Below are 22,658 nucleotides of genomic sequence, written 5' to 3'. Positions count from 1 at the left end.
AATTTAAATAGTATAAAAATATGGATCATAATAAATAAATAAATATATATATATATATATAGAGAGAGAGAGAGGGGGCAGTGCCACATTTTATTTTGTTTTGTTTTGTTTTATTTTATTGATTTTTGTTTTTTTTAATCAGTTTTTTTTATAATTTTAATTTTTTTAATATATATTTATAATCTTTTATTTATTTTTTAGTCGTAGATTTTCGCACACACTTCTTTCTCAGTCCCATCATATTATTTACCTTTATATCATTTTTTTGTTTTTTTTAAAGTATTTTCTCGGTAAAAATGTCATGTTTTTTTTTATATTTGTAATATGAGATTGGATCTTTTGTCCTCAATTTTCTCTGTCCTCCTATCCCACTCGTCACCTCGAGCTCACTATCGGCGGTCTCTGGTCGTCACCCCGATCAGAACTATACCCTAAAGGAAGGTGAACTCGGGGGTCACTATCAGGGCGATCGACGTCGAAATTCGATCGAATTTAAGCAGGGACTTAGATCGTTGACGAAGAAAAGTTTACTCAAATCAGACCGAATTTCGGGGTTGATCGCGTCGATGGCGACCGCATTCACTTTCCTCCTAGGATATAATTTTAATCGGAGCGACGGTCGGAGGCCGCCGACGGTGTCGCAGATGAAGGGCTAGGGCAATAAGTGGGACACCGGGACAAGTGATATTGGGATAGAGGATTCGATATCTTATAATTTTTGTTTTTTTTAATAATAAATTTTAGGGGTTATTATTTATAAAAAATTTAAAAGTAAAATATGGATAAAAAATAAAAAAAAATTGATGAAAAAATAATAAATAAAATTTATTTAAAAAAATAAAACTAAGGAATTAATAAAATTGGAAAAAAAATAAAACTAAGAAAGTAAATAAAATTGGAAAAAAATAAAATAATTTATTATTTTAAAGAAGAAGGGTAAAAGGGTGATTTAACATGAAAGAGAGAGGGGGTGTGCTGCCAGGGGTGGGAAAAGCAATTTACCCCCAAATAAATAAATCGTCTGCTCCTAGGGTTTCGTTCTTTGCTTTGCCGCCGCTCCCAGCGAGAAGTGCTTAGAAACCCTAGCTGACACCATGGTGAGTTCTAGGATGGATCTACCGGTTGTTTCGATCTTGAACTGTCTTTTCCTTCTTCCGAGTAATTAATGGGTTTTATGTTTTCTGCAGTCGCTGGTCGCCAACGAGGATTTCCAGCATATTCTTCGTGTTCTAAACACGAACGTTGATGGGAAGCAGAAGATTATGTTCGCCCTTACCTCCATCAAAGGTATTGGCCGCCGCTTCGCCAATATTGTTTGCAAGAAGGCCGACGTCGACATGAACAAAAGGTTGTTTCATTTTTTCTCCTATGGATTGCTATCATTGGAAGTTGTTGATCCTAGCGTTCCTTTAAATATTTTTTGCAAGGTCATCTTTTTTGTCACAGTGAAAGGATCTAAAAGTTTTTTCTTTCTAAAGATTCTTTGATTAAGCTGCTCCAGAGTATTCTTTTGAGTTTATTTCATTGCGTTAGAAAGTTTTACTTTTCTGTAGGGCTGGCGAGCTTTCTGCTGCTGAACTTGAGAATCTGATGACAGTTGTTGCGAACCCACGCCAGTTCAAGATTCCTGATTGGTTCTTGAACAGAAAGAAAGATTACAAAGATGGCAGGTATTCTCAGGTTGTTTCAAATGCCTTGGACATGAAGCTGAGGGATGACCTTGAGAGGCTGAAGAAGATAAGGTTAGCTTATCCTAAAACTCTAAGTTTCTTGTTAGAATATTTATGTAAATTTTGTCTTTGGATTGCACATTGCTACTATTACCTAGAGTTTGCAAAGCGATGACTTCTGACTCTTTGTTCTTTGGTACATTGAATCTGCACTCTGATTTTACTTTTTTAGGGCATTCACAATGTTACATCTTTAAACACCACCACCTCATCAAAAAGCACGGGTCCACATTGGTTGGTATTTATAGATGGAATGAAAATATGTGTACACATTTGTCGGTATTTGTAGATGGAATTTTGAACTAGCCGTTAAAAATAACCGTTAAAAAAACTAACTGTTTTATTTAATTTTTAATTTTTAATTATAAATTTTTAATAAATAAAATTTAAAAATATATATATATACACATGGGTTGGGCCAGACGGGCCCACCCCATGTTTGCAGTTTTGAACTCGTTCAAGCGGAGGGTTAACGTTGAAGTGACGTTATAACATATAATGGATCGCAGCGTTGCAGTTGCTCTTAGCTGTTTCTTTCTTTTCGCATGTGAATTCAAATTGAATTGCTTAAAATTGTCTTTCCAAGTTAAATATTTATGGATCAATAGTACATTATAGAATAGCCACTGGTAGGTTTCCAATTATTTTCATTCTATGAATATCAGGATATTTACTAAGCCCACATTATACTTTCTATTGTTTTGTGTTCCAAACATGATACTCGGCAGTTGTTTCAGTCCTTATTATGAAATATGTTGGTCTAGGTAGATTGCTACTTGTACTGTGTGATTATCCATTGATTGTTCATTAAAATTCAATCCATGGTGGTCGAGGTAGATGCTGGCAATAGAACATCCAATACATGTTGATATGGCATTTGGTATATAGAATGTGTCTTCTGAGCAAGGCATGACTTCCCCTACCTACCTTCTCTGTTTGATAATGGTATTTCTTCATGCATTTAATATGACTAAGCATTTGGATCTCGCTAGAGGGCATAACTTTTTGCAGTCATATCGGCTCATGAACTTCCATCATTTTGAGTTTGCTCAAGCATCAGATTTTCTCTTGCAGGAATCACCGCGGACTTCGTCATTACTGGGGTCTTCGTGTTCGCGGTCAGCACACAAAGACAACTGGCAGGAGGGGAAAAACTGTTGGTGTTTCGAAGAAACGATGAGCTCCTGCACATCTCACTATGCTCATCAGCATTCGGAGAACCTCGAGAACTCTACTTCCAACTTTTAATTAATTGTGCTGAAAACTCCTGCTAGTTTAATCTTTTGTTAATGTTTTTGATGAAAATTTTGTTTGCCTGCTCGCTCAACAATCATTTTGACAAATGATAACTCTTCAATCTGTTTGATTTGCCTATAAAATTCTATTTGATCCACAAATATGTTACATTTTATTACTATGATAACAGTCTGCATACGCACCCCCCTGTACATTACAGTTACATAACTAGAAGAGCCCAACATCACAATTATCACATCTGTAGCACTGATCTTCATTTAGCTTCTTTTACTAAACCTTTTAATTTCATTGTAGCGAAGTTCTAGCATATACTCAGCAAGTCCTTTGTAATTAGCTTCTTTTGCATTTCAGTGCTCGATTTGTAAGTTGGTAATTTTGTACATTTTTACATTGTTTTTCTATTCTATCCTCATGATAAATTTGATTAATTTTCTTTTTATTTTCTCTATAATTTCTCTCTTCTTTTTTCTTCTATACATGTAATATTTATTCTCTTTCCTCTCAGCTTTTGTATTCTTTTTTTTGCACATCATTTTTTTTTAAAATATTTTAACACTATTGAGAAATTAAAATAAATAATCGATGGTATATTTGAATTCTTTGTAATTCTAGAAATTCATAATAATTGAAATGAATATAATCAAAGCTCTTTAGGTCTATCAGTAAATTTTGACTAGCTCTTTAGGTTTATCAGTGAATTTTGATCAAAGATCAATTTTGGTCAAAATTCATTCATAGATCTAGAGAGTTTCGATGATATCTATTTCAGTTTCTATGTATTTCTGGATTTACAAGGAGTTCAAATATGTTATCATTGTTTATTTTGATTCGAGTATGTTAAAATATAATAAGAAAGAATCGTTAAAATTCATCATGTTGAGTTTGATCAAGAATCATATCAGGCCTAATGTGGGCCTGATCTAGAACATATCAAGATCACATGGGGCCTAATATAATTCCATATCAGCACAATGTGAAAAATTTGATGATTATTTTTATTACATTTTAACACCTCTGTGAAGTCGAAATAAATAATGGATAGTATATTTGAACTCCTTGCAATCCCAGAAATTCATAGGAATTGAAATGGCTAAAATTGGAGCTTTCTAGGTCAATCAGTGATTTTTTACTAAAATCCACAAAATCTACTGATGAATCTAGATAATTTCAATTGTATCTATTTCAGTTCATATGGATTTATTAAGTTGTGAGGAATTCAAATATTTTATTCATTTTTTATTTTGACTTCTTCGGGTGTTAAAATGATTTTAGAAGAATCGGTGTGCAAAAGAAAAGAAAGAAAAAAGAGAAAATAGAATAGTTGTTGTAAGCATAGAAGGAAAGAGAAAAAAGAGAAAAGTGGTAGAGAAAATAAAAAGAAAAATAATCAAATTTATCATGAAGTAAAATAATAATAGTAATATAAAAATGTGCTTCTTTGATAAATATAAAATAACATGCGTCTTTTATAAATTTAAAAATTTGCATAAATCTTTTGATAAATTACCATATGTAAATAACATATTCTCAGGAACATGAGTGTTTTGTTTGTTTTTGTTTAAGAAAAGAGGTTTGTCTATGTTCTTTGTCGAGGGTCTGCATAGGAAGGAAGTTCATATCGGCACGGAGTTCATATCCTTTTCTCGTGGTCAGTGTTGAATGGATGGACACTTGCACTCATATCGGTCCAAATGCCTTGGGGTGGGGGTGAAGAGGAGTTTGTCTTGATGAGTTCATATTGGTGGTGAAATGAGAAATTTCATCTGTGCCAATCGATAATTGATGTAGTTTGTCATGCGAGATAAATGCATTGCTGAATACCTTAATAACACGTCTAACGTAAGAAGTTGCCTTCATTCTTCTTTTGTTTTTTAAAAAAGAACCACATACAAAAATATTTTGAATAAGAGAAAAGTTGCAAGGAAAAATGAAAATTTCGTTGTAACAGATAAAAGGTAAAGACGAAAAAGTAAATGAAATGTTAAATTGTCTATTTTATCGACTTAAATTATTTATTTATCGATAAAGAAAATAATTAAATACTAAAAAAATTATTAATTATAAAAACGTTATTTCACATGAAACCAAGAAATGTCCTCAAGAAAATTATATTCCATTTTTGCCCTCTTTGAATTTTCGCTCCTCTATTTCCATCCCTCGAAAACGAACGTTGCCTTAGAATTGGCCATGGTGATGCACTGAGCTGGTGGATTAGGGTTTATGCGGTGTCCGGAATCTCGACCCTTCTCAACTCATCCGGGTTTATATCCATGCGAGCCACGGTAGTTCGATGCCTCTCCGACCGTCTCCGTTGCTGCCCAACTCTCGTCTCGAAATATGATCCAAATCGCTGCTTCGGCAGTGAATTCGTACTCGCTCGTCGCCAAGCTCTCCACCTCCCTGCTAATAATTCCCACGCAGACTCCGTCCATTGCCGACAACCGCAAAAAGAATCAAATTTTTGCAATTTTTCCTCTATAATCAACGATGTGAGCAACAAAGGTTGGAGCTTTGACAGCCTAACCGCTGGTTTCGGATCAGTACAACTCACCGAGCCCCTGGTGGAGCGAGTGATACTTTCCCTCAAGGAACCCATTGACGCAAAAAAGGCGCTAACTTTCTTCCACTAGTGCTCCCAGACCAAACATTTTGAACATGGCATGCGATCTTATTGCTTCATTGTTCATGTCCTTGTTCGTTCTGGCCTTCTTATCGATGCGCGTGCTTTGCTGGAGTTGGCAGTCAGCAAGTATACAGAGAGAGTTGCATCCAAACATGCATCGATTGTGGAGGTGCTTCTCGGCACTTACGAAGCAGTTTTTCCGGGACATCGTGTTTTTGATCTTTTGCTGCAGGTGTATTCGAAGAAGAGAATGGTCAATGAAGCGTTTGATGCTTGCAGATACTTGGGAGATCATGGGCTGGACGCTAATATAATTAGCTTTAACGCAATGCTTCATGTTTCACAGAGATCTGATCAGAATAATTTAGCTTGGAAGATATTTGAATATATGTTTGTAAGAAGAATATACCAAAACCAAACAACGACTGAAGTTATGATTGATGTGATGCTCAAGGAAGGGGTTTTGCCAAAGTTAGTCAGTGTTTTGGATAGAATCCGTGGGAGTAGATGTGCCCCTGGCATTATTGTGAACACTACACTGGCTTTTAGGATCATTGAGGAGGATAGGGCTGAAGAAGCAATCACTCTTTTGAAGAGAATGCTGCAAAGAAACATGATGTTTGATGATATTGCATACTCTTTGATTGTAGCTAGCTATTGCAAGTTGTGCAAACTAGACTCAGCACTTCAATCCAAGGACGAAATGATCAACAGGGGATGCAGCTTGAATTCATATGTTTACACTTGTCTAATAGGATTTTATTCTGAGGAAGAAAGAATCGAAGAGGCTGTTCAAATGATGGAAGAGATGGTGTCAATAGGACTGAAACCATATGACGAGACATATAATCATCTGATAGTTGGTCTGTCGAGAAATGGGTGGACAAATCAGTGCTTGAGATATAGTGAAAAGATGCTTAAAGGTGGATTTTTGCCCAGTCTTGGCACTTGCAATGAGATGATAAAGACACTCTGCATAGTAGGAAATATCGAGGAAGCCAACAAAACTCTGACATCTTTGTTGAACATGGGGCTTGTCCCTAATCAGGAAATATACTTGATTCTAATTGATGTCTATGGATCAACTGGAGATTATCATAAAATCATCACACTTTACTATGAGATGGTGCATGTGGGTCTTGAGCCCAATGTGTGGGTTTATAAGTCCTTGGTTCAAAACCTCTGCAAATGTGGAAAATTGAGTGAAGCTGAGAAATTTATTGGCATTTTGGAGAGGAAAGTTTTGACCCCTACTAACTGCATGTATAATTCATTGATCATAGCATATTGTAACAGAGGTGGTATACAGAGAGCACTTATTTTCTATGATGAGATGATTCAAAAGGAGTTGGTGCCATGTTCAGATGCTTTCATGCTTCTAGCAAAGAAAATGCTAAAAGCTGAACAGTGAGATTTCAACAAAATTCAAATGGTTAGGCATTTATGTTGCACTCTTGAGACTGAATTTTTGTTTGGTGAGTGGTCTAGGCATTTAGAAAAATTTGACACAATCACCTCGAGAGATGGTTATGATGGGTGGAGTTTTTACTTGCTTGAGAGAATAGCATCCACGGAAGTTAGACTACATCATTCAGCAGGAGTTATGAAAATACTGTTTTCCAGGGAATAATACTCCAACAATATGTATATATGAGCAATAATATAAGAAAAAATGACTCATACATTCTACCTGATCAAGTATAATGCATCATGCTTTTGCTCTCTAGCACACCTTTTCTATTGGCAAATTAAACAACTTAGCTGTGTTACGAGCAAAGATAGCTTGCCGTGTGTTGAAGGAGATGGCCTATCCTTATTCAAGTTTTTTGGAAATGAAAATTGCATACTCATGCTCAAGTACCCTTCTCTGCTGATGACTATAACTTTATACTTTATGATGAACTTCATCCTTTATGGGTCAAGTATTTTGGCTGTCTTGTTTCCATTCATCACAAATTTTGGTTCACGCATTGAGATGAGGGTCATTGTTGGTTGACTTCTTGAATGTTTTGAAGCCATTGGGGCATGTTGAAAAGAAGATACATTTGAATGAAGACAGTTCTCAAGGCTTTTTTCCTTTATGAAAACTTTAAGGAACGTAAATATTTGATACTAAATAGAATATATATATAGTATCAAATATTTACGAGTGATATTTTCAGTTCAGTGCATGGTTTTTGACTTGAAGGACAGTGAGCAGAGTCATGCATTTACGATGGCAAAACTTCCAACATGAGTTTGTATTTAGCAGCAAGAGCTGTACTTGTAACATTTAGGGAGCGTTTAGTTTAGGGGAATAAGAGTGGGGAATGGGAATAGTATTCATTGATTTCCATTGTTGATGTTTGGATTCTAGGAATGAGAATACAAATAAGGAAATGAATCCTTATAATTGGGTAATGACTCATTCCCATGTCTCCTCCCTTCAATGAGTCATTACCCTATTTTCAACAATCAAAATATTCTCTTATTCCCAAAATACCCTTGACCAAAAACTAAAATTTTCCCCTTAATATCAAATATCAAAATATATTTATTTAATTTTTCTTTCATATCACTTTCTCTCTCCTTGTTCTCTCTCATTATATTTTCTTTTCCTCATTTTTATCATCCACTTTCTCTCTCCTTAATCTCTCTCATCACACTTTCCTTACTCTTTTTTTCTCATTACACTTTCTCTCTCCTGAATCTCTTCCATCACATTCTCTTCCCTCTTTTTTTCTCATCATACTTTCTCTCTCATCAACTTCCTCTCTCATCATACTTTCTCTCTTCTCAATCTCTCACATCACACTCTCTTTTCTTTTTTTTCTCATCACACTTTCTCTCTCATCACACTTTCTCTCTCTTCAATATCTCCCATCACATTCTCTCCCTTTTTTTCTTAATACACTTTCTCTCTCAGCACACTTTCTCTCTCTTCAATATCTCCCATCACAGTCTCTCCGTTTTTTTCTTAACACACTTTCTCTCTCATTATGCTTTCTCTCTCCTCAATATCTCCGATCACAATTACTTTCCTATTTTTTTCTCATCACACTTTCTCTCTCAGCATACTTTCTCTCTCCTCAATCTCTCCCATCACACATTCTCTTCTCATTTTTTCTTATTACACTTTCTCTCTCTTCATCCTGGCTCATCATATTTTCTCTCTCATCTTCTATTATCACGCTCTCTCTCATCTACTTTCTTTTCTCATTTTCTCTTATCGCACTTTCTCTCTCTTTTCATTCTTTTCCATCACACTTTTTCTCTCATCATACTTTCTCTCTCATCATATTTTTCTCTCACATTCAACTTTCTCCCACATCTAATTTTTTTCTTTTATTTTCCTTTAAGGATAAAAAAGAAAATTTTGATTGATTCCAATAGAAAATATTTAACTAACCAAATATTACTTTTAAAAGTGATATCCATGCTCATACTCATTCCCATTCAACAATACTATGATTCCCATTCTGATTCCTATTCCTAGGAAAGAACCAAACGCCCCCTTATAACTTTGGGGCAAACCGTTTGTTGATTCATTTACTTTCCCAAAATGAAAATTGCTGGCTTAGGCATTCGAACAATAATGAGCAGATCCATGCATTCAGGATTGTGCAGATTTAAGCTGCCTTATTGGACGTGTGTGAAGAGAGAATCAAAAGTAAGTTCATCTCTTTTCCTTTCAAATGTGATGTTGGCTCATCTCTTTTCACTCAGTTTCCATGGATATCTCTAGCTAATGGAATTGTGCTAGGAGATGGATCTTTTTTATAATCCATTGTGGGGATGTTTGTTTGGTGGTCTGAAATATAGCAAGATCCTGGAGAAAGAAATGTGAAGGAAAGAAATCCCCGGGCAGCCGGGACCAATTAGACGTGCTCGAGCTTGCGGCCATGACATCGTGAACTCACAACAGCCACTAACTCGCAGCCTCTCGGTGACTTCTATGTGTTCGTGGAGTCACTGTGAACTTGCATAGCCTTGCTGCTCGTAAGACCGTGGAGAGGTTGGCTACGGTGTCGTTGCGAGTTTGCAGTGAGTCGGAATGACTGCGACTCTTGTTCAACTCTCAACTCACGACAAATGAGTTAAGGTTTTCGTTGAAACTATACTAGTCATATCTCTCCTCTCCTATTTTGAACTTGTGTTTCATAATGACACAAGAAGATATTGCAAAGGTATGTTTAGTGTCTATCTTTTACCCATTAACTTGAATTCTTTGATTTTTTTTTTGTTGGCTTTAGGATTCCATATTTTCTACCAACCACATTGTTAATGGTTCAGGGATTGTAAATCCATCATAGTTTTTAAGAACCGGCTGTTTAAAAATCAGGCGTTCACTTTAGTTCTTGATTTCGAAGAACAACACCACCCCTAAAAGCAAGTTTGGACTATATTGAACATGAGGGTTCAGTGTCTGAAAAATAGAAAAGTTAGGCCAACGTTGTTCAATGTTTGAAAAATCAATATCACTGTGGTACTGCAATATGGAAACTAGCACCAACCCTGCAACATATTGATAAAGACATAAAAGTCAGAAGACATAGTGTTATATCAATGTCAAAATTTTAGAACCGTTATTTGAGCATATGGACATTTATTTATTTATGTTAATAATGTATATTTTTAATAATTTTAATCATTAGTTGATGTTGGTCATAAACTCTAATGAACTAGTGTTTTAAGTCACTTTAATAATTTTTTGGTCTTCTAGCAATTAAAGGAAAGGGTTGTGGGTCCGATCACTTATATGATTGGCGCAAAGCTTGTAGGGATTTTATACATAAAATTTACATAATAGCAGTGGAAAAGGATCCCTCCAGAGATCCTAGCGAATACCGTATACTCATTCTTGCTACTCTATCACATAGAATAGTTACCTTTGTTGCATGAACAAGCAATCCCGACAACAACTTGAGTTTGGTAGATCTCATCTTGATCAGAACGTTCGTGCTTATATGGTAACCACACGAACACGTTTCTTGTCCGTCTCATGAACTCACTACTGGAACAAGTTACAACCTTTGTTGTGCTAGCAACAACTCAAGGAAGTTTCACCCAAGGTAAGAATAAGAAGAAGACTAGAATGAATACTCAAAGTCATGACTGAAAATCATCAAAAAAAATCTTTTTGTACTCATTCAATGAATACCAAAGGTTTTCGCCTTTTGATCTTCCTTCTTCAATGCATAATTAGTCCAAATTAATCATCATTATTCTTCTTTAATGAGTGAATTCAATTGAGTATAACTCAATGAGTCTAATTCAAATTAGACTCAATCCAATGGTTGGATTCATTTAAGTCTAACTTAATGAGTCTAATTTGGATTAGCCTTGACCTAATAATCTTAAGGTCCAATATATTTTCGTCATACTAAAATACCCATCTTCAAATCAACATATTCTATAGGATCGAAAGTGCTAGAGAGGGGGGAGGGGAGTAAATAACGCTCATGACTTTTTCATGTTTTTGAAAATCGATCATGTAAAGAGTAAGTGCAATGGAAAGAAAGAGAAGGAAAGTAAAACAATGCTAACACGATCAAGTTTACTTGGTTCGAAACCTATGACGACTCTTACTCCAAAGCCTGCACTTATTGAGTGCTTTCGATGGACAATCACTAATCAATCAGAAAGATTATAAATACAATATCAATTTAAATACATGCAATTTGGAAGGTAAACAATACCAATGACTTAGAAACGGATCTTGAGCATAGTCGTCGTCGGAGCATCAAGCATCCTAGAGACCTTTTCGGAGCAACGCACAGGAGTGGAAGATGTTTGAATTGATGTGTTGAAGCTGTTGGTCGAACCCTCATTTTATAGCCCTGTCCAGGCGCTTGGATTCCTTTTCGGATGCTTGGATTGTGCTGACATGGTGAGCTCTCGTCGAAACTTCATCCTGGAATTTTATCTATATTCGAGCGCCCAACCCCCCTTTGGGCACTTGGACTGCTGATATGGGTCGGCCAGTCGTCGCACTCCAACTCTGTGTGATAATGAGATTTGTCTTGTCTGGGCACCTGGACCAACTTGGGGCGCCTGGGTGTCTGGCTAGGCGCCCACCCGGGGACGTTCCCTCATCGAAGCTTGCCCGGGCACCTAGAGCAACTCTGGGCGCCCATACCACCTTTTTCAAGCTTTTGTCTTTCTATAAAACAAGAGTTAGTCCAGGCAACAATATATATATATATATATATATATATATATATATATATATATATATATATATATATAAAGAATAATTTTGATAGCCTTCGGACTGTCTGGTCCTGACTTTGAGTTTTGTTGAAACTCTAGGTCAGATCGATGCATAATGTTCTCTCTTCGAGGAACACGTTCTTACCTACTCCTCTCATGAGAATTTACTATTTTCCAAACCAAACATCCATACCATTTGGACTTTTTCTCAGCGTCCAAGACATCAGGACTTTCCACTAGATGTCTGATCCTCGACCCGTCCAGTCTTCCGCCTGATGTCCGCGACCTCCACGACTTTCATCTAGTGTCCTCGACCCTAGGATTTAGCAAAATGTCCTCGATTGGTTAAGACTTTGCTTAGTCCCCTGGACCAGTACTTCATTTCCTAATCGCAGCTAGGACTTTCACTTTACCTAAGATCACTTAGGACTTTCTACACACTTAGTTCAACTTATTAAAATAATAATAACATTTAACTTATAACCCTTTACCATTATCAAAAAATAGGTTCAATTGTCTGGTGCTCCTTGCACTAGCACTCTCCCCTTTTTTAATTATGACAATATATTTCATAGTTAAGTTAAGTAAATAGATAACAAGTAAGAATAAATAAGTATTTTCACAAGTAAGAAAAATCTTTTTTAAAAAATAAGTTTCTAAGTGTTGTAGTAGGACTAAAAAATCCTTAAGAGTTCTAAAACTCCCCCTAAAATATAACACTTTCTTAACTTAAAAAAACTTATCTTTTCTTTTTCCAAAATTTTAGTTTTTTTTTCAAAATACATAGCTAAACATACTTAGCTAAAAATACTTTCTCAAAAAATACTTACTTTTTAAAAAATACTTTAAACTTTGTTTTTTTTTAAAAAAAATAGTTAAACTTACTTTTTCAAAAAACCTTTAAACTTTGTTTTTCAAAGATAGTTAAATTTTCTTCTTCTTTTTTTTTAAAAAAAACTTAAACTTTAAATTTTGCTTTTTCAAAAATAGTTGAACTTACTTTTTAAAAAATATTTAAATTTTCTTTTTGAAAAATATTTAACTTGCTTTTTGTAAAACACTTAACTTTGAAAAAAATTATCATGCCCTCAGAGGAGTCCCTACCGACAAAATTTCGATAACATCTTCCCTATATCGGTGACAATATGAAGCAATATATATACACAAATAACATCATAACATATTCAACAGCCCACACGAATGGATATAAGTACAACCATGCAGTATAATAAACTCACACGGCTAAAAATAAACACACAACCACGCAGTATAATAACAACCCACACGGCTAGAAGTAAACACAACGAAAAATCACAAAGAAATACGAATGTAAGACCAACCAAGTCACTATCTAAAATACCTGCGACCACTAGATTAGACTCCAGAATCCACATTGACTTATTCGAAAAGAAAAATACGCAAAATTAACATACCACCCAAACAGTAACAAAACCAAAAAAAAAACTCTCCTCGAGTGTGACGTGGGACTGACAGCCGGGACCCTCCAAGCATCCATGACTCATCTATCTGCGACCTGGCGAAAGAAAAAATCATTTTGTGGGGGTGGTGAGTATTGGAACTCAACGGGTAAAAGAAAGATAGTGCATGAACATAATATACAAAAAAAGAGTGCCAACAGTATACAGTCTCATAAGGGGAATATCAGATACTAAAATAAAATCATAATAAATGTCCATACCTGAAGCAATATCCTAGGCTAACAATAGAAGGTCAAAAGTAGTACTAATCTGCTATAGTACTGCTCATAACTACAGAGGTAGTGTGTAAGGTATATAAACATTTCAAATAAATAAACCAATGTCTAAACACCGACAATGAGAGTATATCCCAACATAAGTAAGCATATCAGCATAAGTGAACAACAACAGTAAGTAAGCAATAACAACATCTGTAAAACATCAACAGCCAAAGCAAGTATAATAACAACGTATGCACGGATGGTCACCCGCCCACCTCTTTGCACCACGACCCTTGTATGGTCGAGAGGCCGGATCGATGACAACTACACCACTCAAAGGTCGTCACTTCTCTCAAGTGACCGAGTGGACAGGTGCTGAGTAGCTAACTAGCTACACAGCGAAGGGGGTCCTTGCTGCTCGCAACTCCAGCTACCACTACCCACAAATGGCCAAGCGCGGCACGACAGGACAAGCAACATCAACTCCAGCTACCACTCTGTCGAGTGACCGAGGATGCGGCCTTGGTCAACGACTCTCTCGACCGCAAGGGAGAATTTGTCGTTGACATGTATGCAATGATATGATGCGCATAATACAACGGTCATTATATATATATATATATATATATATATATATATATATATATATATATATATATATATATATATATATATATATATATATATATATATATATATATATATATATATATAAACAGGAATCAGGTATGCTACATGAAGTCAGCATGCTCAATACAGAATATAAATAAACAACAATCAAAACATGCAAATATGGTATTTAGTATCTGCTACGTATCATGGATAATAACGAGACACTGTATAGATATGGAAATGAATATCTCAAAGATCGAATGGAAATATTAAACATAGAAAAAATAAGAATTAAAGTTGAAAGCAATTGATATTCCATAATTATTCAAAGACGAGTAGAAAATTTAGTATAAAAATAATAAAATGAATAATCTATTTATAGAGTTGGTTGAAATAACAATATGTTATTGATAACTATTAATAAAAAATAATCAAATAATTTTAATCATTAAAAAATAAATAAAAGTTATGAAGGGTGTGTATATATATATATATATATATATATATATATATATATATGATCCTGTCGGGAACATGAGAAGACGGAACTGTCAGAATGACGTAGCTGGAATGCTGACTGCATCTCGTATCTCTATGACCCGGATGGTGAGTTGTCTTCTGTATTGACCAAGTCATCATAGGGCCTCTGGTCAACAGTACTTGTAGCCAGCGATCGGGTTGCCCCGGTCCCTGATACCCCGATGCTCGAGGTGGGTGCCACAAATATATAAACAGTCAAATAGTAGTAGAACAACGAAATAAATATATGATAAGTACAGTGATGTACCCTGGCCTCGGGGGCGCCCTTGGATGGATCGACGAGTTGGTCGTTATGCTGAGTGAGTCGTAGCGGCCCTGAAGGGTAGATGAGTGTGAGTCAACTGAGGAGCCGGATCTAAAGGTGACGATATGAAGTCCGGTGCAGCATGGATCCAAAAGGCGGCATGTAGGTCAAAATATGACAACGACACCTAGGCGTGCCCTGTGGAGCAATGGAGGCAGTGTCGGCAGTGGGAGGTGCTGGCAGAGGCGTGCCTTCGGTTGTGGCAGAAGAAAACTAACCTCCGATGAGGCGACGAGAGACGCCCAAGGCATCTGCGAAGGCGACATTAGTGACAAGGGTCGCGTTAGAGGCCCTAGCGACGGAGAAGAGGAGGAGGTGTGCCCCTTCATCTACAGCAATAATGTCGATGTTGTCAGCCATCCTTGTGCATGGGCGTGAGGCGGTGGCAGCGCTGGCGTGAGAGAGGAAATCGGAGGAGAGGGAGGCGCAATGCTCATCCGGGTGTATGACTCCGGCTGTTGCCTCGGCGAACGCCCAGAGAGGGAGGGGGAGAGGAGAAACGGTTGGCGTCGATGAGGAGACAGAGAAGGGGAGGAGAACAGTGGCTGGGGTGAGGGAGAGAGGTGGCGGCCAAAACCCATACCCAGCGACCCCCTTTTCTCCACACGATGAGCAATAGCACATAAATATCAAAATCCTTTACATGTGAAAGGATCAAAATACCCCTCTTCTTCTCCATAATTTTCTTTGGGCTACATCAATATATATTGAGCCGACGGTTCAAATCATCGATTCTCATTGAAATTGTAATCGGCTTAAATATTTAACTGAGTCAAAAGATTTTATATATATATATATATAATTCTCACATTTTTCAAACAATTAATATTGCTTGGTCTTCTTATTTATTTGTTCGGTAAAAGACTAACAAACTCTTGAAAGGCATGCAAAAATCCACCTAAACTAGTGGCGCTAGACCAAGCGATAGACGTAGGGCGGCATGTAGGCAAAATCCGTTGGAGCCCCCGCGCTCCCTGCCGCCGGGGCGGCGGCAACCAATGCACCGGCGTTTGAGCTGATTCTGGGAACTACAGACGTACTCGTAGCCTGTAAAGTCTCCATGCCCAGTTGCTCCGCTCTGCTAACCGCCTCCGCTCGTATTTGCACCAGCGCTATCCGCAACTTATCAAGCTCCGGAAGGCCCAGCTCCTCCAGATCCTCGTTCAACAGGTCCGCCACAGGGCCCCGAGGCCGCCGCAGCACCTCTTCGAGTGCCACCTTCCTCCTCCTCTCCGCCTCGAGTTGCTCCCTAAGCTCCGACTCCTGGCGGCAGAGCGCGTGAATCACGGGGTGGACGAACGGGTGCGGTGGCAGAAGGCAGCTAGGAGGAGGAGAAGGCTGGAAAGAGAAGCGGTCGAGGATGGAGTCGACGGAGGGGTGGCCGTAGGAGAAGGGCTTACCGCTAGGGGAGAAGACGACGACGGCGAGTTGGGCGCCGCAGAGGAGGGAGAGCTCGTTGGCCTTCTTGAAGAGGCTGGCGCGGCGTTTGCAGAAGCACACCTGCCTTGCTTCTTCCTTGCGCCGCTCATCTTCTTCAACACTACTGCAAATTTTGAGGGGATATATAAATTAAGTAAACTGATTTGAATATATATACATATGATACTACTAATTAAGGGCTTCCAAAATTAGTAATGAATATTCTAATCTAATTTAATCGAGATTAGATTAGAGGATTTCATTACATAAAAGGTTTAAGATATCTAATCAAAAGTTCAATCTAATCAAAGATCTGAATTGAGTTCCAACGGACGATTCTATTCCTAATTAATCTTGGATTGCTTTTTACGATAATAGATTAATGTTTATAATCTTTTAATTCACAAATTCAAATTCGTCATCCTTTTAACTAGGTAATTTCCATTTAAACTTGCTTAATTGTTCTTCTTCTGCTAAAAAATAGTTTCCAAAATTTAATCTCCTCTTGCCCTACTTTGTACCCACGATAATTTCCCAAAATGCGTATTTACTATTTTAGATTTCCCAAAAGGCGCACACAATGTTGGGATGGGCCAAAAGGCTCTCTTTATTCCACTTTTACCCCTTTTTGTTGTCTCACCATAGCCACATTTTAAAAAAGAATTATTAAAAAAAAACTTTCGTCGGTTTGGATGTACGTGATAACTCTCTCCACGAGAAAAGCAGATATTTCTCTCTCTGATCGGGCAAAGATCTCTTTCAGGTCGTCAAAAGCAATCTCCTTGTCTCGTCGTCGAAAATCTCAGAAGCCGAAACTCTACACATAGATCATCTTGTAGGGTCGTACCTAAGATTTTGATGCCCTAAATCGAGCTTAAAAAAAATGCCCCTCTCTTACAACATCTTATTACTATTTTAACTTAAAAATTCATTTACACTTCAAATCAAAATATAAAAGTCAAAAGTCTTGCCTCATTTCACTACCAAAATCAATAAACACATAATCAAAATTTCTAAAAGGATAAATAATATCAATGCCATATGCTACAAATTATGTAACAATATGAAGTAAATATTATAAATTACTATATGCATCTCTTGCCTCGAACTATAGACATTTTGAAGCAAGTTCCACTAGCTTTGTAACATCCTCATTAGCATATTGCCGATCCAGGGATGAAGTCATTATCATCAACATGCTATTTCCTCTTATCAAATCTAGTGTCTGACAAGAGACAACAAAAATTCAGTTTGGTCATAATCAAATAGTATTAGACTGGTAAACAGTAAATTGTCAAACAATCAAATATATCAGGAAAACAACTTGAGATTTATTTATAAACATAAGCATTAAGAAATACAAATAAAATTGAACTAATTACAATGTGCACAAAGAGTTACTGAGCTACAAAGATAAAATAGGCCACTGTCATTAAGAAAAATTAGGTAAAATAATAATAAACATATAAATATCAAAATGTAAAATAAAATACACCAATGAAGATTCAATGGTAAGATAGATTTAAGCCTAAAAGAATAATGTAAAATAGTATTTACAATGATCTATGGTAAATGTATTTAATTATAAGTAAAGAATTTCAAATGTAACAAACAAACAAATTTAATGACGCAAACTATTCTAATCGAATTAAATGAAGTTAATAGGAATAAGCAAGAGTAGGAGCATAGCAGAAGAGAAGAAGAATAATTGGCCTTGCTTAATTGCTTTTGTCTCCCTTTCACGATCTCACCTTTTCCCTTGATTTTGTAACCGCACAAAACATTAAACACACAACGCTTTAAAAGCAAGAGAACTAATGCCGCAAGCAAGAGCAGCGAGCTAGCGAAGTTGATCGGAAACAAAAATTGGACAGATCGAACAGAGTTATATAAACTTACCAAAATAGAAGATGAATCGAAGATACTGCCATCGTCGGTCGTGTAGGAGACGAGCACCCTTGAAGAGTAGAAGCTTAGTACCGATGATGAGGGAGGGTCGGAAGCAGAAAACGATCCCCATTGCCCCATGCTAGAGGCGACAGCGCGGAAGAAATGGAAGGGGACAAGGAGGTTGGCGGAGGAGAAGATTGAAGAGAGGAAGGGAAGGGCGGGCCCGGGATTGACGGAAAGGGCGAAGCCAGTGAAGGGCACGGCGAAGCCCTCAAGGACAACGTCTGATCCAACAATAAGTATCTCAACGAGTCGACGTCGGTTGCTCACGACAAAATTAGGATGGAACCGAAATTTTAGGCCCCTCTCAAAAATGGGCCTGAGACGAGCGCCTTCTGTGCCTCACCTTAGGTCCGGGTCTGACTGCGAGTTTGTGGTGTGGCCTTAACTCACTTGGTCTCGTTGCTACAAGCTCGCAACGACCATTATTTTGATGTTTGAGATTAGGATTCACAATCAAAGTTCATTATTCTTGTAGTCAATTTTTTTTATCAAGTTTGAAAAGATTATTTTACCTATTTTGGATGGATGAAAAAATGTGTCAAAATAATTCGTGGATGAATTTAAACTCTGTCCGTCAATTATTTTTTCAATAGGTGAATGAATAAAAGTGTTTCAACTCTTATGTAATTCATCTTTTTTTTTTTTAATTTTCTTTTTATATTTAATTCATAGTTCACATTAAACAGAGGATAAATTCAGTCTCTTGAGAGATAGACGGTTGACATTAAACTAACTTTTCAATCAAAAGCAAACAAATAAGTGATAATTCATAAGGAACAAAACAACAACAATAATAATAATCACATTTCATATTGCAACACGTCAAAAATCTTAACAAAACAAAATGTTAGGAACTTAAGGTTGATGGCTGGAAGTGAGAGATGATGAGTCGCAGGAGGGGAGTGAGCAGTATTTTTCTTGTGAAGTTAGTTTATACTCTTACTAGCTTAGTAAGGTCAATTGCAATAGATTTGTGTAACAAAAATGAGAGGAAAAAATACCAATGCTAACATGCTAATTAATGTGGTCGGCAATTTTTTTTTCTTCTATTGCACTATGATTTTTTAACGAGTCATTTCTTAAAGTCTACTAGCAGGCAATTTGAGTTAGAAGATTTAGAATAAGATTACACCAGATAAATCCTAAATCGCTCTCCTTAACATTTCTTTTATAGCTTTCCAATGTCTTTAGTTCTATTGTTCTATTATTAATCATCCGATTGGATCAGTCGTCAGTCAACTATTTTCCCATTACAACATTTTCAGTCTATCAATAGTTATCCTAGTACTTCCCGGTGTTCAGGATGTCCTATATAATAATCTTTGTTAGTCACATTAATTATTTTTAGATCATTAGTTCAGTCCTATGAAAAATTTTTATCAACCATCAGAATAAATCAAAAAGCACATATGACAATCAGTCCAGAAGCTCAATATCTTTTAGTTGTACCCCATATTTGAAGAAAAAATTTCTACAAATACGTTATAGCTGGGATTCGAACCGCAAGTGCCTGGATGATAACTTGGATGTCCTACCGCGGTACTATAGCCGATAAATGATAATCCCAGTTAGCTTCATTAACTATCCCTAAGGGTGATCGGCTCGATCCTATGAAAGTTTTCACTGGCCACTAGGATAAATCGGGAAGCGCACGCGACGACCAGCTCAAAAGCACAGTATCCTTTGGTCGCATCCCCTATTTGAAAGAAAAATTTCTATAAAATATGTTATAACTAGGGATCAAATTATAGATACCTAGGTGATAATATGATCAAATATTTCGTGTAGCTCTTAGATCATCTATAGTTATCTTTCATAGATACTGTCCTATCGGATGGGTCTAGTGGCTAGCACATGAGATGTTGCCACCAATGAGGTCTGGGGTTCGAATCTCGGCAAAGCCGAGGTAAATGCCTCATTTATGTGCTAGTTACTATTCCAAAGGCTAGTAGCCGTCCGTGATTTACCTCCTCCGTGTTGGCCTTAGGACGAATTGACGGAGGCGCTGGGACGAACGTATTCACCTTTTGCCACTAATCTATAGTTACTTTCAACTTTATCAAATTAACTATTATCTTTATTTTTTTTTTCTACGTCAACAATCGAGTAAAATTCACTCAGTCAACTGACTATTAGTTTGGTATCTAGTCAACTTAGCCACGAGTATAAACATTTTAATTATTGGTCCATCAACTTAAGTTGATTGCTTAGCTGACTATTAGTTTGGTATCTAGTCAACTTAGCCACACGTATAAACATTTTAATTATTGGTCTATCAACTTAGTTGATTGTTGAGCTGACTCAATGATTTACTGACTAAAGATTATCTTCGGTCGACGATAAAAATCTTATTAGTCGAGTTTATTGTAGGATCGAACTCGACTTTAAATGAGAGAGGGGGAGGGGTTGATAGTAAAACAATTGAATAACTGAAATAGAAATTACTTAAATTGATTCTATTTCAATCAAGTAAAGTAGCATAGTGGAAATAAAAATTACTTAAATTGATTCAATCAAGTAAAACGAGACAATATAAACATGTAATAGATTTAGTTAACAATTTAAGCATGCAAGTAGTTGACCAATCACACTAGAAGTAGATACACGCAACAATAATAATAGTATGATTCTTATTTTTAAATTTCTTCTACGTGGAGAAACTTTACAGAAAAAAATATAAAAAATAAGCACAATAATAAAACGAGACAACACAACATAAATGAAAATGTACTTTAGGTGCTGTCAAACAGAAGTGAAGCACAAGTCGCAGTGCATTGCAACACTAAAGGTAAGAGAGCACAAGAGTATGAGCATAAGAGAATGTGTGAATAAGTAATTAAGTGATTTCCAAACTCGGCCTCGAAACTCCTCCGATCGCCTTGAGACTTCTTGGTCGCCTATATTAGAGCTGATGTGGCTACAAAGTTTATCGGTGAGATAATGATAAAGAAGCTCTCTGATCGATTAGACACCCTTCGATCACCTGGACAAGGCTCAAACCTCATCTTAATTTGGCTCGCTTGGATTGTTGATAATGTTATCCCCGATTGCTTAGAAACTGCCCCCATCACTCATATTCTCCGGTTGCCTGGACCCAATATGGTCGTCCCAAAATCCTTTTATGGAGTGTTATCACCAGTCAGTCACCCTTGGACTCCATTCGGTTGTCTGGAACTATTGAACATGCTTCTCTATAGTGGTTACACGTAAGAGTATGATACATAATTTAAAATTACGGATCTAGATACTCAACCTTCAGCTGACTCATCTAGACTGAGTTGTTAAGCCATAACTCCCATGCCGCTTCCACTTGAACTTGTTTGCTAAGCCTTCAGCTCCTAGTTGTCTCCACCTGGACTTGATTCACCTAGCACCTAGCTAGCTAGGACTTTGTCTGCCAAGGCTTACCACTTGGACTTGATTCACCTAGTCTACATCTAGGAATTTGTTTGTCAAACCTTTATCACTTGTACTTGATTCACCTAGCTAGTCTTCAACCAGGAATTTCATCGGCTAAGCATTTTGTAACGACCACCCTTCTTACTATTACTACTCTCTAAGGAAAATCGTTACTTAACTACTAACTCTACTTAACCGGTATGATTAAAAATCATATGGAAACCCTACCGAAAAATTTCGACAAAATCTCCCCTGTACCGGTGACCTTAAACTGACATACATAACATAATATACACAGCCACAGGCGGCTGGAACACATATCAAACACACAAAAGGAATAACATCACCACGCAGTTTAATGAAATCAAATCACGCAAGTAATGAATAGCGGAAACAAAATAAAAACATACAATTAACTAACAGCGGAAGACTAAATGACTCATCTAATACATTCTTAATAAATGACAATCTTAATAAATTCTTAAACTAAGTCCCAAGGCTTCCATAGTCCTAGCATCACACACCATCCGCGCCACCTTGTCGCCTTCCTTTCTATATCTTTTCCTTTCCTGTATCTGCAGTAAGAGGAAGTGTAGTCTATAAGCAAAATTTGCTTAGTAAGCGCTATCTAACTCACAAAATCATGAATGTGCATGTATACGAAAAGAACTAGAAACTATATGCTCTAAAAAGAAATAAAGTATAAACATAACTGCTCATGTCAAACTAATAGCAAAAAAAAGCTAAAGAATCTACTCATGTAATTCTAATAGTTAATCATGCTGCTCATCTAATAGGTAAACATGAAAACTACTCATCTACTAGATAAACATGGTAGAATAAAGAACTAAACTTACTGATTTTTAGAACTATATGAATCTTATTTCATTTGTTCTATACTTATTCTTTTATTTCGCTTGTTTAAAAACT

General features: G+C 36.6%; 3 protein-coding genes across 3 annotated transcripts; 2 read left to right on the top strand and 1 right to left on the bottom strand.

Annotated features, from left to right (window-relative positions):
* The first annotated feature begins 966 nt into the window (after positions 1–966).
* Positions 967–3,123, top strand: LOC121967244 (40S ribosomal protein S18). The gene is made up of 4 exons (XM_042517346.1): positions 967–1,097; positions 1,188–1,348; positions 1,554–1,742; positions 2,805–3,123. Exons 1-4 carry the CDS (start codon positions 1,095–1,097, stop codon positions 2,908–2,910), a joined length of 459 nt encoding a protein of 152 aa, XP_042373280.1. The 5' UTR covers positions 967–1,094; the 3' UTR covers positions 2,911–3,123.
* Positions 3,124–5,647: 2,524 nt separating this feature from the next.
* On the top strand, positions 5,648–7,021 carry LOC122055096 (pentatricopeptide repeat-containing protein At1g66345, mitochondrial-like). The gene has a single exon (XM_042616488.1). The coding sequence runs from the start codon at positions 5,648–5,650 to the stop codon at positions 7,019–7,021; it is 1,374 nt and encodes a 457-aa protein (XP_042472422.1).
* Positions 7,022–15,869: 8,848 nt separating this feature from the next.
* On the bottom strand, positions 15,870–17,352 carry LOC122055095 (agamous-like MADS-box protein AGL61). Its single transcript, XM_042616487.1, has 2 exons — positions 17,348–17,352; positions 15,870–16,500 (listed from the first exon to the last, which is right to left on the bottom strand). Exons 1-2 carry the CDS (start codon positions 17,350–17,352, stop codon positions 15,870–15,872), a joined length of 636 nt encoding a protein of 211 aa, XP_042472421.1.
* Positions 17,353–22,658: the final 5,306 nt, after the last annotated feature.

Source organism: Zingiber officinale, chromosome 3B (genome assembly GCF_018446385.1).
Source record: "Zingiber officinale cultivar Zhangliang chromosome 3B, Zo_v1.1, whole genome shotgun sequence".
NCBI lineage: Eukaryota > Viridiplantae > Streptophyta > Magnoliopsida > Zingiberales > Zingiberaceae > Zingiber > Zingiber officinale.
This window is presented reverse-complemented; position numbering and strand designations above follow the sequence as displayed.